We start from the raw sequence: 14,001 nt of genomic DNA, 5'->3' as shown, positions 1-14,001 counted from the left end.
GGCGATGAGGGCTCTGGCTGGGGATGACGATGAGGGTGCAGGCGGATGAGGGCTCTGGCTGGAGATGAGGATCAGGGTGCGGGGGGATGAGGGCTCGGCTGGGGAAGAGGATCAGGGTGCGGGGGGATCAGGGCTCTGGCTGGGGATGAGGATCAGGGTGCAGGGGGATGAGAGCTCTGGCTGAGGATGAGGATCAGAGTGCGGAGGGATGAGGGCTCTGGCTGGGGAAGAGGATCAGAATGCGGGGGGATGAGGGCTCTGGCTGGGCATGAGGATCAGGGTGCGGGGAGATGAGGGCTCTGGCTGCGATGAGGATCAGGGTGCAGAGGGATGAGTGCTCTGGCTGGGGATGAGGATCAGGGTGCAGGGGGATGAGGGCTGTGGCTGGGGATGAGGATCAGGGTGTAGGGGGATGAGGGCTCTGGCTGCGGATCAGGATTACGGCGCAGGCGGATGAGGGCTCTGTCTGGGGATGAGGATCAGAGTGCAGGGGGATGAGGGCTCTGGCTGGGATGAGGATTAGGGTGCAGGGGGATGAAGGCTCTGGCTGGGGATGAGGATTAGGGTGCAGGGGGATGAGGGCTCTGGGTGAGGATGAGGATTAGGGTGCAGGGGGATGAGGGCTCTGTCTTGGTATGAAGATTAGGGTGCGAGGGGATGAGGGCTCTGTCTTGGGATGAGGATCAGGGTGCGGGGGGATGAGGGCTCTGGCTGGGAATGAGGATTAGGGTGCAGGGGGATGAGGGCTCTGGCTGGGGATGAGGATCAGGGTGCAGGGGGATGAGGTCTCTGGCTGGGGATGAGGATCAGGGTGCAGGGAGATGAGGGCTCTGTCTTGGGATGAGGATTAGGGTGCTGGGGGATGAGGGCTCTGGCTGGGGATGAGGATCAGGGTGCAGGGGGATGAGGTCTCTGGCTTGGGATGAGGATCAGGGTGCAGGGGGATGAGGGCTCTGTCTTGGGATGAGGATTAGGGTGCTGGGGGATGAGGGCTCTGGCTGGGGATGAGGATTAGGGTGCAGGGGGATGAGGGCTCTGGCTGGGATGAGGATTAGCGTGCAGGGGTGTCACGGAGTCACCGGGCGATGCTCTGGAACTGCTCCCCACCAAGCCTGGCAGGACTTTGGGGAGCCTCCTCTCCCTTGGAGCAGACTTGTTCAGGGCAAGAAGCTCACACGTCTTCACCTACTGGGTCTCTCCTTGGAGCATTCAGCATCCTCTGCCCCTCCGGGCGCTTCCCACAGCGAGCCCGCCTCAGTGGGGTCCTGGGGAAGCCACCAGGTCCTGCACCCCCACTTTGCAGTCAGACATGACTCTTAGCCAGCCAGTAAAACAGAGGTTTATTCGATGACAGGAACAGGGTCTAAAACAGAGCTTGTAGGTACAGAGAACCGGACCCCTCGGCCGGGTCCATTCTGGGGGTCAGTGAGCCTGACCCCCACGTCTGTCCTCAGCCAGCTCCAGACTAACCACCCCCCTTCGCCCCTCCTCTCTGCTCAGCCCCTTTCCTGGGCCAGGAGGTCACCTGATCCCTTTGTCTCCAACACCTTCAGCTGGCACCTTTGCAGAGGAGGGGCCCAGGCCATCAGTTGCTAGGAGACAGAGTGTTAGGCATTTAGGTGCACTGGCCCTTTGCTCTGCCAGATACTTAAGAACTGCCATGGGGACACTGAGGCACCAACACAGTATTCAGAGAAAACATTAAGAACATTCCCAGTTTGTCACATCTCTCGCCCCTTCGAGACCGAACTGAGCGAGGTCACTCCAGCCAGTGACCTGGGGAAGTTCGAACCCACCAAGGTTCCCATGGATGCCCCAGCATCTCTCCCATTCCTTGGTGTGAGTTACACCAGGACAGTCCAGTCTCACGCCCTCCCTTAGGTCGGGTGTGCTTGATGGCACTTGCAGGCTGCAGGTGGGAAGGTTTATGCAGCCCACACCCTTTGCCACCCCAATACCCCTGGGGTTCAAGCTGGGATTGGGTCTTTCCCCAGCCCTCCGGTCTGTGATTTGGGCTCTTTTGGTTAAGAGCCCCCATCTTGGCCTTTGCCAGCTCTGGGCTTGGGCAGCCGCTTCCCACTTTGTGGCCCAGACACAACACCTCTGCCATCCCCCCTTGCACTTTCCAGCTTTTAACGTCAGTCCCACCTTCTTGAGGCAGCCCAGCCCCCTCTTCACCTGGGACACCTGTTCCTCCCAGGTCTGGCTAAAGGTGCACATGTTATCAGTGTCTGCCAGGGCCAAGTTCTCCATCGCCCTCTGCTTGTCTAGAATCTCCCCAGGCCTAGGCATGGGGTCGGCACCAGACACTGTGATGGCTTTAAGCTTTTGATAGCCCCCATAAAACCAGATCATCCTGTCTCCCTTGGGGATCAGCCCCACAGGTGAGGCCCATGGGCTGTAAGACAGCTGGATCCCATCTAAAGCCAGCAGGTCCTTGACCTCTCTCTCCAGGTTCTGGGCTGCTTTCCCAGTGACTCTGAATGGGGAACACCTGATGGGGAGATTGGCTCCCACCTCAGGGAAGAGATCCCCCAGGGGGTCTTCCCCCTTCTCCTCCCAATCCTTCCTTTCCGGGTCCAGGGATCCCCTCACTCTCCTCCCATCCAGCAGCTCGAACGGGAAGAACCCTGTGGATTCCTGGGGCACCACCAGCTGCCTTCCGATTCCCCCCAGTTCTACTTCCCCTTGGGGAGCCCATTCCCGGTACAGGAAACCCTTCTCCTGCAGGACTCTGTCCCTGCAGCCTTCCCCAAGGGGGTTTGCAGCGCTGTGGCCAGCAAGTTCCCTCAGCTTCTCCAAGGAGGGATCCCTCTGCAGCTCGGTCTGGGATTCAGCAGCTGGGGCAGGGAGTGGGACCTGCTCCCTTTCGCTGGCTGGGCCAGGGGTCACAGCCCCCCCTGAGCTCTGTCCCTGGTAGCTTCCTCTCTGCTGTGTAATCACTTTCCAGCAGCAGGTCTGGACCAGGCAAACCTGTTTGGCAGCTGACCTGCCCTGCCTGGGTGTCCCCACACTCAGCTGGGGTCTCAGCTCCCCCCGTGCTCAGTGCTGCCCTTGCTGTCCCAGTGGGGCCAGGCAGCGAGCTTTTTGCTCTGGTCACAGCATCAGAGCCAGCGTGAGCCCCCTCTCCAGTGTGCAGGGGGGCGGGGAGCATCTTTCCCTCCCACTGAGCCCCAGGGGGCTGGTTACAGGTAGGCAGGTATCCTGAGCCCAGCAGCCCCTCCCCCCTGCCAGCCAGGTCATTTGCATTTTCACTGACTATTTCCATCCTAGCCAATTGGTTCCCTGGATTTGAATTCAAACCCTCGGCCGTTACAGGAGCGGGGCCTGGATCCTGTCCCATGGGGAGACAGTCACCCCCCAACAGGGCCTCCCAGCCGATATCCTGGAGAACCCCAACCACCAGCCAGCCCGACCCCTCCTGGGTCTGCACAGGGATCTGGGCCATAGGCAGGGCGAGGGGCTTCACCCCAGGGAACTTCACCCAGGTCCCACAGTCCCTCAGCATCTGGGGCTGCACCACCACAGTTCTCTCTGTCCCAGGGTCTCGCCCCTGCAGGCGTGTTTCCCCACTGACCCCTGGGCAGCCCCCTATGTCTCTCTGCTCCACCATCACCAGTCCACGCTGCTGCTGCTTCTCCTGCTCTTGCTCTCTCTCACGGTCCTCTCGCTCTCTCGGGCTCTGCTCCCATCCCATCCGTCTCCAATCTCCTGATGGGGAACCCAATCGTGAAGATCCTCGTCTGATTGGGGACCAGACTCCCGGGGATGCCTGGCTGATGCTCCAGCTGCTCTCAGATCCTCTTGTAGCCCCATCTGGGCCAGGAATCTGCTCCTCAGAGCGGTCCTCCTCCTCCAACTGCACGATTAACTGTGCCTTGGTGAACGTCCCCATGCGTAACCCTCTCTTTGTGCACAGGATCACAATGTCCTTCTTAAGGAGATGGTGATAGGCCATCACTTCACCGTTCCCAAGTGGCTCTGGACTCACAGGCCTGTGTGCTCTTGGCTCTCCCATGGTTTCCAGGAAGAACCCCTGGTGTGCCAGCCCTTCTCGTGATCACCACCTCTTTGCCAGGGTCGAGCTGCAGACTCCTCCACCCCTGGGACTGCTCCTGCAATCCCCAGGGGAACCCTGCTACTGCAAAAATCCTTCTCTCTCCCAGGGTCGAGCGGCAAGCTCCTCCGCCCCTGAGACCGCTCGCTGCAATCCTCAGGGGGACCCCGTTACTCCAACAGTCCTTCTCGCTGGTCACACACTTCCAGAGGTTAACTGCCCCCTGAAACCGTCCCTCTCTGAGCCTTCAGCACGCCTGGTCCTCATTATCCCTCCTTTGTTTTACTGCTCCCCAGTCACTTACTGCAAACAGCGCCATTCACGGGGTGCAGTACATCCCACTGCTGCCACCAGTTGTCACGGAGTCACTGGACGATACTCTGGAACTGCTCCCCACCAAGCCAGGCAGGACCTTGGGGAGCCTCCTCTACCTTGGAGCAGACTTGTTCAGGGCAAGAAGCTCACACGTCTTCACCTACTGGGTCTCTCCTTGGAGCATTCAGCATCCTCTGCCCCTCCGGGCGCTTCCCACAGCGAGCCCGCCTCAGTGGGGTCCTGGGGAAGCCACCAGGTCCTGCACCCCCACTTTGCAGTCAGACATGACTCTTAGCCAGCCAGTAAAACAGAGGTTTATTCGATGACAGGAACAGGGTCTAAAACAGAGCTTGTAGATACAGCGAACCGGACCCCTCGGCCGGGTCCATTCTGGGGGTCAGTGAGCCTGACCCCCACGTCTGTCCTCAGCCAGCTCCAGACTAACCACCCCCCTTCAGCCCCTCCTCTCTGCTCAGCCCCTTTCCTGGGCCAGGAGGTCACCTGATCCCTTTGTCTCCAACACCTTCAGCTGGCACCTTTGCAGAGGAGGGGCCCAGGCCATCAGTTGCTAGGAGACAGAGTGCCAGGCATTTAGGTGCACTGGCCCTTTGCTCTGCCAGATACTTAAGAACTGCCATGGGGACACTGAGGCACCAACACAGTATTCAGAGAAAACATTAAGAACATTCCCAGTTCGTCACAAGGGGGATGAGGGCTCTGGCTGGGGCAGAGGATCAGGGTGCAGGAGGATGAGGGCTCTGGCTGGGGATGAGGATCAGGGTGCGGGGGGATGAGGGCTCTGGCTGGGGCAGAGGATCAGGGTGCAGGGGGATGAGGGCTCTGGCTGGGGATGAGGATCAGGGTGCAGGGGCATGAGGGCTCTGGCTGGGGATGAGGATTAGGGTGCAGAGGGATGAGGGATCTGGCTGGGGATGAGGATCAGGGTGCAGGGGGATGAGGGCTCTGTCTGGGGCTGAGGATTATGGTGCAGGGGGATGAGGGCTCTGGCTGGGGATGAGGATTAGGGTGCGGGAGGATGAGGGCTCTGGCTGGGGATGACGATTAGGGTGCGGGGGGATGAGGGCTCTGGCTGGGGCAGAGGATCAGGGTGCGGGGGGATGAGGGCTCTGGCTCGGATGAGGATCAGGGTGCAGGGGGATGAGGGCTCTGGCTGGGATGAGGATCAGGGTGCAGGGGGATGAGGGCTCTGGCTGGGGATGATGATCAGGGTGCAGGGGGATGAGGGCTCTGGCTGGGGATGATCATCAGGGTGCAGGGGGATGAGGGCTCTGGCTGGGATGAGGATTAGGGTGCAGGGGGATGAGGGCTCTGGGTGAGGATGAGGATCAGGGTGCGGTGAGATGAGGGCTCTGGCTGGGGATGAGGATTAGGGTACAGGGGGATGAGGGCTCTGTCTGGGGCTGAGGATTAGGGTGCAGGGAGATGAGGGCTCTGGCTCGGGATGATGATCAGGGTGCAGGGGGATGAGGGCTCTGTCTGGGGCTGAGGATTAGGGTGCAGGGGGATGGGGGCTCTGCCTGGGGATGAGGATCAGGGTGCAGTGGGATGAGGTTTGGGGCTGAGAATGAGGGTTTGGGGCGTTGGAGAGGCTCAGGGCTTGGGCAGAAGGGCAGGGTAAGGGCAGCCTGCCTTGCCATTAATGGATGGCATGCGCTAGGACTCTGGGGCAGCAGACAGCAGTTCTGCCAGTAGCCGTTCTCTGGCAGCGCGAGGAGCAGGCAGGGACGCGGTGAGGGGAGACCCGCCGGGGCTGGGGCCGGGACCCACTCCAGGCAGGGCAGTGCGGGGAGACCTGCGGGGGCTGGGACCCACTCCAGGCAGGGACGCGGCGGGGCGGGGCGGTGGGGGGAGACCCGCTGGGGCCGGGACCCGCTCCAGGCAGGGACGAGGCGGGGCAGGGCGGTGTTGGGAGACCCACCGGGGCTGGGACCCGGACCCACTCCAGGCAGGGACGAGGCGGAGCAGGGCGGTGGGGGGAGACCCGCCGGGGCCGGGACCTGGACCCACTCCAGGCAGGGACGGGGCGGGGCGGTGGGGGGAGACCCGCCGGGGCCGGGACCCGCTCCAGGCAGGGCCGAGGCGGGGCAGGGCAGTGGGGGGAGACCCATCGGGGCCGGGACCTGGACCCACTCCAGGCAGGGACGAGGCGGGGCAGGGCAGTGGGGGAAGACCCGCCGGGGCCGGGACCTGGACCCACTCCAGGCAGGGACGCGGCGGGGAGGGGCGGGGCGGTGGGGGGAGACCCGCTGGGGCCGGGGCCAGGTCCAATCCAGGCAGGGACAGGGGAGAGACCCAGCTGCAAATAATGCTGGAGCAGGGCACCCAGCCCTGAATATTCCTGGAGCCCGAGCACCTCAAGCCCATATAACCTGCCGCCCGTGCCACCAGGCCAAGCCCCATATTGATCCCCACTCCCACAATTCCCTTCCAGGTCCTACTGGAAGAGCCGAGAGCTGCGCCGGTCGCGGATAATGAGACGGTATGTAAGGGGGCAGGGTCTGGTCTCCCTGGCCCCAACCCCCAGGGGACTGGCTCTAGGGTCACCCCCCCTGCCTGGCTCGTTCACACCCTGTAGTGGTGACACCAGCACATAGCAGGTCACACAGCCTGGATGGGGGCTGGTCACTGAGCTCAGGTGATAGGAGCTCCCGTCAATGGATCCATGTGGCCGGTGGGTCAATCTATGGGGGGAACGTGGCCCATAGAAAATAAAGGGGGGGATTTCTGCAGCTGTGATGCCATGAATGATACGGGGGGCTGGAACCCGTGTGGGGTGTTACATGGCTACATGCACCCAGGGGCTGGTCTCAGTGGGGAACACGGGGGCAGCAGGGATTATTTGGAGGTTGGGGGAGACTGGGCTGGATCTCAGGGGGAAGATGGGGGGCAGGGAGACCAGGCTGGAGTAGAAGAGGGATCAAATAGTGCACAGGACAGGAGGGAGGTTGGAGGAAATCAAGGGGGAGGGTAAGGAAAAGAGAACGAAGGAGGGAACTGGAGTGTGACCAAAGGGAACGAGCAAGGGGAATGGGGCGAAGACAGGAGAAATCGATGGACGAAAGGGAATAAAGAGAGAGGAAAAGGAGGAGAGGAGGAAAAGGGGGACGGAGGAAGGAGAGAGAATGAAGGAGACAGAGGCGGACAAAGAGGATGATTGGCTAGGAAAAGAGGAGAAAAGAGAAAGTGGCGACCCAGAATCCTTTGCAGCACCATGGGGCATTGGGGGTCGTAGGAGCTGACCTGTCCCTGCCCCCATAGAGGACAGGGGCCCCCGGCAGCCTCCCGCCCCACCACTGACCCTCCCTTCTGCCTTCGCAGGTCGACTGACATCTCCGGGGTCAATATGGGTGAGTAACAACTGCCCCACCCCCACTGGGGGCAGCCCCCCAACCTCCGGGCCTGGTGCCAGGGCCTTGGGTGCCTGTCCCAGCACTGCTGGCCTCCCCTTTAAGAGCGGGATTTCTTACTGCCGCACCCTGGCTTCAGTGGGTTACGATGTCGCCACCTAGTGGTGAAATGAGAGAACTGCACCCAGGGGGCGGGGGGACATGGTGTCACATCCATGGGGAGACCCCAGGGTAAGGGAGGGCCAAGCTGGCTGGGCCTAGGGACCAGTATGGGGGGGAGGGGAGAGACAGGGCCAAGGGGCCGAGCCATGGGGCAGAGACAGAGCTGAGGGGCTGATATGGGGGTGTGCAGGGGGAACCCACTCTGACCCCCTCTGTGATTAGATCTCCAGCAGATGACTGAGGGGGGCTGGCCCCAGGCAGCGTCCCAGGACTGGGGGCTGCTCCCCAAGCTCCCCGCAGAGGGGCCCAGGCCAGGGCAAGCGGCTGGGGGGACAGCGCCCCTTAAAGGCCAGAAGGAGGAAGACGACGCAGACTCTGGGGCTGAGTTTGAATTCCCGGTAAGGCCCCACCCCCACCCTCCAGCACCCCTCTGCCCAGCCCCCCACTCCCCGCTCCTTTACCATGGCACCCCTTGCCCAGACCCCCACTTCAAAACCCCCAGTACCCCTCTGCCCAACCCCCCACTCTCCGTTCCTTTCAACATGGCACCCCCTTGCCTAACCCCACTCCACAGGACGCCTCTGCCCAGCCCATACATCCCACTACTTTCCCCATGGCACCTCCTGCCCAGCCCCCCACTCCTTTCAACATGACACCCCCTGCCCAGACCCCCACTTCCCACACCCCAGCACCCCTCTGCCCAACCCCCCACTCTCTGCTCCTTTCCCCATGGCACCCCCTTGCCCAGCCGCCCACCCCACAGCACCCCTCTGCCCAGCCCCCCACTTCCCACACCCCAGCACCCCTCTGCCCAGCCCCCCACTCTCTGCTCCTTTCCCCATGGCACCCCCTTGCCCAGCCACCCACCCCACAGCACCCCTCTGCCCAGCCCCCCACTCTCTGCTCCTTTCCCCATGGCACCCCCTTGCCCAGCCACCCACCCCACAGCACCCCTCTGCCCAGCCCCCCACTCACTGCTCCATGACATACCCCTGGCCAGTGCCCCACATCCAGCCTGCTCTCCACCACACAGCAACCCCTGCCCAGGGCCCGAGACCTGCCCCTCTCCCTGCCCCATGGCACCCCCTGCCCAGTCTTTTAGCCCCACCCTTCTCCTCACCCCTTTGTGCCCCCTGCCCAGCCCTCCAAACTTCTACCCCCCACCCCACGATGCCCCCTGGCTAGTCCCCACCCCCACCCCACAGCACTCCCTGCTCAGCCTCCAACCCGTCCCGCTGTCTGCCCCACAGCACCCCCTGCCCTACTTCCCACCCTTGATGCCTGCCCAGCCCCCACCCCTGCCTCCCCCACCCCACAGCACCCCCTGGCTGCCATGACAAATCCATCTTCTCTCCACCCTTCCAGGACATCGATCCAACGTACGCACAAGTCACGTTCTCCTGCTCCACCTTCCGCCAGGGCCAGGAGCTCTCGGCCTCCCTGGAGCACGTGTACAGCACCCCTGACCTGTGACCATGGCACCCCCAGCCCTTGCCCCTGCCACCAGGGGTCACTCTCCAGCAACCTTCCTTCTGCACCCCTACCTGCTGCAAGGGGCCTGGGGGTTACAGCGGCCGGGAGCCAGGACTCCTGGGTTCTATTCCTGACTTGGGGAGTGGGGTCTAGTGATTGGGGAGTGGGCTGTGGGTCCACAATTCCTGGGTTCTATCCCTGGCTCAGCAAGGGGAGTGGGGTCTAGTGAGTAGAACAGGAGGGGCTGGGGGGAGCCAGAATTCCTGGGTTCTATCCCTGACTTGCGGAGTGGGGTCTAGTGGTCTGATGAGGGAGCTGGGGGGTGGGCAGAACTCCTGGATTCTATCCCTGGCTCAGCCAGGGGAGTGGGGTCTAGTGAGTAGAGCGGGAGGGGCTGGGGGGAACCCGGATTCCTGGGTTCTATCCCAGACTTGGGGAGTGGGGTCTAGTGGTTTGACCACGGAGCTGGGGGGGGGCAGAACTCCTGGATTCTATCCCTGGCTCAGCCAGGGGAGTGGGGTCTAGTGAGTAGAGTGGGAGGGGCTGGAGGGAGCCAGCATTCCTGGGTTCTATCCCTGACTTGGGGAATGGGGTCTAGTGGTTAGACCAAGGGGGCTGGGAGCCAGGACTCCCTGGTTCTATTCCCAGCTCAGGGAGTGGGGTCTAGTGATTGGGGGAGGGGGGGAAGAGAAAGAAGGTCTGAACTGTTGGGGGTCTCTTCATCCATCTAAGGGGCATAATTGGGTTGTTGTCCCCACACCCTGCCTCTCCAGGGTAGGGGGGACTGTTCACACCCTCGAGGCCCCTTGTACCTGAGGAAGGAGCCCGGAGAGCCGACGATGGTTCGGGAGCAGACTAACCAGTACCGGCTGTGCCGCCAGCTGCCCCCGGGAGCCGGCCTGGGGGGCCACCAATAAAAGCGTCTTTGCAGTTTGATCTGGTTTCTGTGGGCTCGTGAAGGATGGGAGGGGGGCAGCAGGGGGTAGTGTGCGGGTCGCACCCAGCCTGTCCCGGGCCTGGGGGCTACAGCCGCCTGCTTGCACGCCAGAGGAGGTGGGTGGGGCTGGGAGCCAGGATGCCTGGGTTCTCTCCCTGGCTTTAGGAGGGGAGTGGGGTCTAGTGGTTAAAGGGGGGGGGTCTGGGAGCCTGGACTCCCATGTTTCATCCCCAGCTGTGCCTCAGTTTCTCCCGCTACAGCACAAGGCGAAGCTGTGGGGTCTGACACATCACTGGCACCCATGGCCTCACTTCCTGCTCTCACCCACCTCCCTCCCCGCCCTGCCCTGGGGGACCTTGGAGTTTGCCTCCCCCCACTGTGTGTCACCCTCCCCACTCCCCGCCTCTGAGCCGTGGAGTCCAGAGTCCAGGCTGGCTGGCGGCGGACGGCGCGAGGGAGCCTAACGCCGGACAGACGCCCTGACCCCCAGGACAAGGACCCCCCCCCAGCCCCGCTAACGCCATGGACTACGTCAGTGCCCTGGCCCCCTCCTCCCTGCTTCAGTGAGTGGTTCAGACCCCCCAAACTGGGGAGCCAAGGGGAGCCTCAGGCTGCGGGTGTCATCACCCCCAAGGGCCCCTCCCCACAACATGGGGCGTCAACTCCCCCTACTCCTAGAAATGGGCCATTCCACTCTGACACCCCCCCTTCTGTGACTTGGTGTGTCCCCTCCTGACCCCCCCCCCACAGAAGACCCCCCTCCAGCAAGGGAAGGGGTTCTCCCTACCGGGGGGTGGGCTCTCCCCTCCTGACCCCCCTCGAGAATGGTTTCTACCACCCCAAGAGGTACCCTGTGCCCTACAGGGACTGTACCCCCCTAACAGGATATTGGCCCCCCCTCACCCCCTCCATATCCCACAAATAGGACAGTGAGTTCCCCCACCACCATGTTGCCCTCTCCCTGTCCCCCCAAATCATGACAATGGTCTGCCCCACCCCAAGCACCCCCCACTCACCCTCTTCCCCCCCCAGGTCGGTGTCCAGCGCCGGCTCAGAGCTGACCCGTCGGGTCTGGGCCCCCCGTGCTCCCCCCCAGCGCCCCTTCCGCGTCTGCGACCACCGGCACAGGGGCCGCACGGGGCTGATGGCCGGGACCCTGCAGGAGCTGCTGGCCAGGGTGAGCCCCCCCATGCCCCCTACTCCATCCCTCGCTCCCCCTAGACCCTCATCCTGCCTCCTGACACCCCATCCCCACCCCGTTCCCCCATCCCACCAGACTCTGTTACCCCCAAACACCCTCGCTCCCCCCACTAGCCCGACCCCCCCCACTTGCTCACACTCAGACCCTCCATGCTTCCCCCACCCAGCCAGACCCTCTTGCTGCCCCTCATGCCACCCCCAGCCCCACCCTGCAGCATCTCAGCCAGCCCTGCCCCGCTGTCCCCCAGCAGCCAGCCTGCTCCTCCCCCTGTCCACTCCCCTACTCATCAGCCTGCAGGACCTGGGGCCAAACTGAGCCACCCCCGCTCCCTGCTCCCCCTTAGGCTGCTCCCACCTACAGCTCCTTGCCCACCCCCCCCATGCCTCACACTGACTCCTCACTGCTCCCCCACCCTTTCCTGCTCCCCCACACCCCTCAGTGCTTCCCCACCCCACGCTCTGCCCCCCACACCTGGGATGCTCCCCCCTCACCGCTCTGCCCCCCCCCAGGCGATGGAGGCACTGCTGGTGGCAGGGATGGCGGGGCTGGTGCTGGAGGAGGACGGGACAGCGGTGGAGAGCGAAGCCTTTTTCCAGACGCTGCCCCCTGACACGGCCCTGATGCTGCTGGGCCCCGGGCAGAGCTGGAGCCCCCCACGGGTGAGTGAGTCCAGCCCCGTCTTCCATCCCCCACATCCGCCAGAGACTCCCTCATACAGCCCCCACAGGGGAGACCCCCCAGACCCCAGAACCCCCCAACGGAGACCCACATATGCCCCTCAAAGGCCCCCATGCACACCCTGGGCCCCACCCCCATAGGGAGATGCTAAACACACTAACACCGTACAGCCCCTAAGGGGAGACCCCCACATGCCCTGGCCCCCATACACAGAGACCCCCACACACACACATCCTGCCCCCCCATATACCTCTGCATGGGAACCCCCAATTCCTCCTCCCGACATAGTCCACACAAAAGTGACCCCCCCCCCCCAGAGTGGGAGAGATTCCCCCACATCCCTCCCAAGAGAGACTCCCTATGTGTGCACACTGCCAGGAGATCCCCAGTCCCTCCCCCACCCCCATGAGACACACATGCACCACACTTGTCCAAGCTGATACCCCCCCATGGGACACCTGAGGCCCCCCCACACACCGGTCACCCACAACACCCCTCCCTGAGATCCTTCCCAGACACCCCTAAACCCTAGATACAGCACCCCAGGGAGACCCAGCCCCATCTTGCCCCCACAGGTGAGACACCCCATATGCACACCCCCACCCATACACCTCCCAAGTGAGATCCTCCCCACTCCAGGAGCAGCAAAGGGGGATTGGCACCACTCACCAGCTGGGGCAGGGGCAGGGGAACCCCACAGAGGGAGGTGGACAAAGGTGGGGAGGGAATCCTGGGAATGCGGTGGACTTTGGGGGGGGAAGTTAAGGGGCATGGCCAGAGCTGGGGGGGGGGAGTCTGACATCACTACTGCTAAGGGGTGTGGCCAGAACTCAGGGGGTGACATCACTACCACTAAGGGGTGAGGATAATGGAAGTGGCCAGCCCAGGGTGCAGCCAGTGCTGACATCTCTAGCCCTGTCCCAACCCAGAGCCCCACAGCCCCCCCCCCCGCCCCCCCCCAGTGCCAGTGGCTGGCCAGGCTGGGAGTTGGGGGGGCTGCCGGGGGTCCCCTCCCCCTTGACCCCACTGTGCTGCAGGGAGGGGCCCAGGCCTATGGGTGGAGCCGGGAGCGGCCACGCCAGGGGCGGGACATCGCCCGCATCACCTTTGACATCTACAAGCTGGGCCCTCGCGACCTCTTCGGGAGCCTCAACGTGAAGGCCACGTTCTACGGACTCTACTCCATGAGCTGTGACTTCAAGTGCCTGGGCCCCAAGAAGGTGCTGAGGTGGGTGACAGCCCCCCTGCTGCACCCTCCTCCTGCCTGCACCCCCCACTGCCCCTTTACCCTGATTCCCCAGAGCCCCCTGCCAGCAGGCATCCCGTCCCACAGCAGGGACCCCGCCTCTGCCCCCTCCCAGTACCCCCTGCTGGCAGGGCCATCTGCACTGCCCCGCAACCCACAGCACCCGCAACCGGCAGGGACCCCCATCTCCCACAAAGCCCACCATCCTGCTCCCCATTGCCACGCCAGTCCATCCCGTTGGGCAAGGCAGGGGCTGCAATAGCCTGGAGCTCCCCACACAGGCAGCACCCCATGCTTCCCACAGTGCACCCTGTGGGGGCACCACGCCACCTCTCACCCCCTTCTCCCCCAGCAGGGAGGTGCTGCGAGTGGTCTCGGCCGTGATGCAGGGAATGGGGCAGCTGCTCCTAGGAGCCTCCAGTTACATCCGGCGCCTCCTGGAGGGAGTGGAGACCTGGCACCAGCCTGCCCACCTCAGCCGCTATGAAGAGTGAGGCCCTAGGCCTGGCCCCGTCCCCGTGAACTCAGTGCACCCGCGAAGCTGCTGCTATTACAGTAAAAAGG

The 14,001-nt window shown here is 63.4% G+C and overlaps 1 protein-coding gene across 3 annotated transcripts; it reads left to right on the top strand.

Moving 5' to 3' along the window:
• The first annotated feature begins 6,751 nt into the window (after nucleotides 1-6,751).
• On the top strand, nucleotides 6,752-13,948 carry CIDEB (cell death inducing DFFA like effector b). 3 transcript variants are annotated; one of them, XM_050918952.1, is made up of 6 exons: nucleotides 6,752-6,872; nucleotides 7,712-7,740; nucleotides 8,125-8,300; nucleotides 12,023-12,172; nucleotides 13,229-13,419; nucleotides 13,793-13,948. In XM_050918952.1, the coding sequence occupies exons 1-6, from the start codon at nucleotides 6,865-6,867 to the stop codon at nucleotides 13,929-13,931; spliced, it is 693 nt and encodes a 230-aa protein (XP_050774909.1). In that variant the 5' UTR covers nucleotides 6,752-6,864; the 3' UTR covers nucleotides 13,932-13,948. The 3 variants fall into 3 exon arrangements, with proteins under 3 accessions (XP_050774909.1, XP_050774910.1, XP_050774911.1); XM_050918953.1 differs by lacking the exons at nucleotides 6,752-6,872; nucleotides 7,712-7,740; nucleotides 8,125-8,300 and adding exons at nucleotides 10,551-10,875; nucleotides 11,345-11,489; XM_050918954.1 differs by lacking the exons at nucleotides 6,752-6,872; nucleotides 7,712-7,740; nucleotides 8,125-8,300; nucleotides 12,023-12,172 and adding exons at nucleotides 10,551-10,875; nucleotides 11,345-11,489.
• Nucleotides 13,949-14,001: the final 53 nt, after the last annotated feature.

This window comes from Gopherus flavomarginatus, chromosome 11 (assembly GCF_025201925.1).
Source record: "Gopherus flavomarginatus isolate rGopFla2 chromosome 11, rGopFla2.mat.asm, whole genome shotgun sequence".
In the NCBI taxonomy this organism is placed as follows: domain Eukaryota; kingdom Metazoa; phylum Chordata; order Testudines; family Testudinidae; genus Gopherus; species Gopherus flavomarginatus.
The sequence above is the reverse complement of the archived record's forward strand: the minus strand, read 5'-3'. Positions and strand labels throughout refer to the sequence as shown.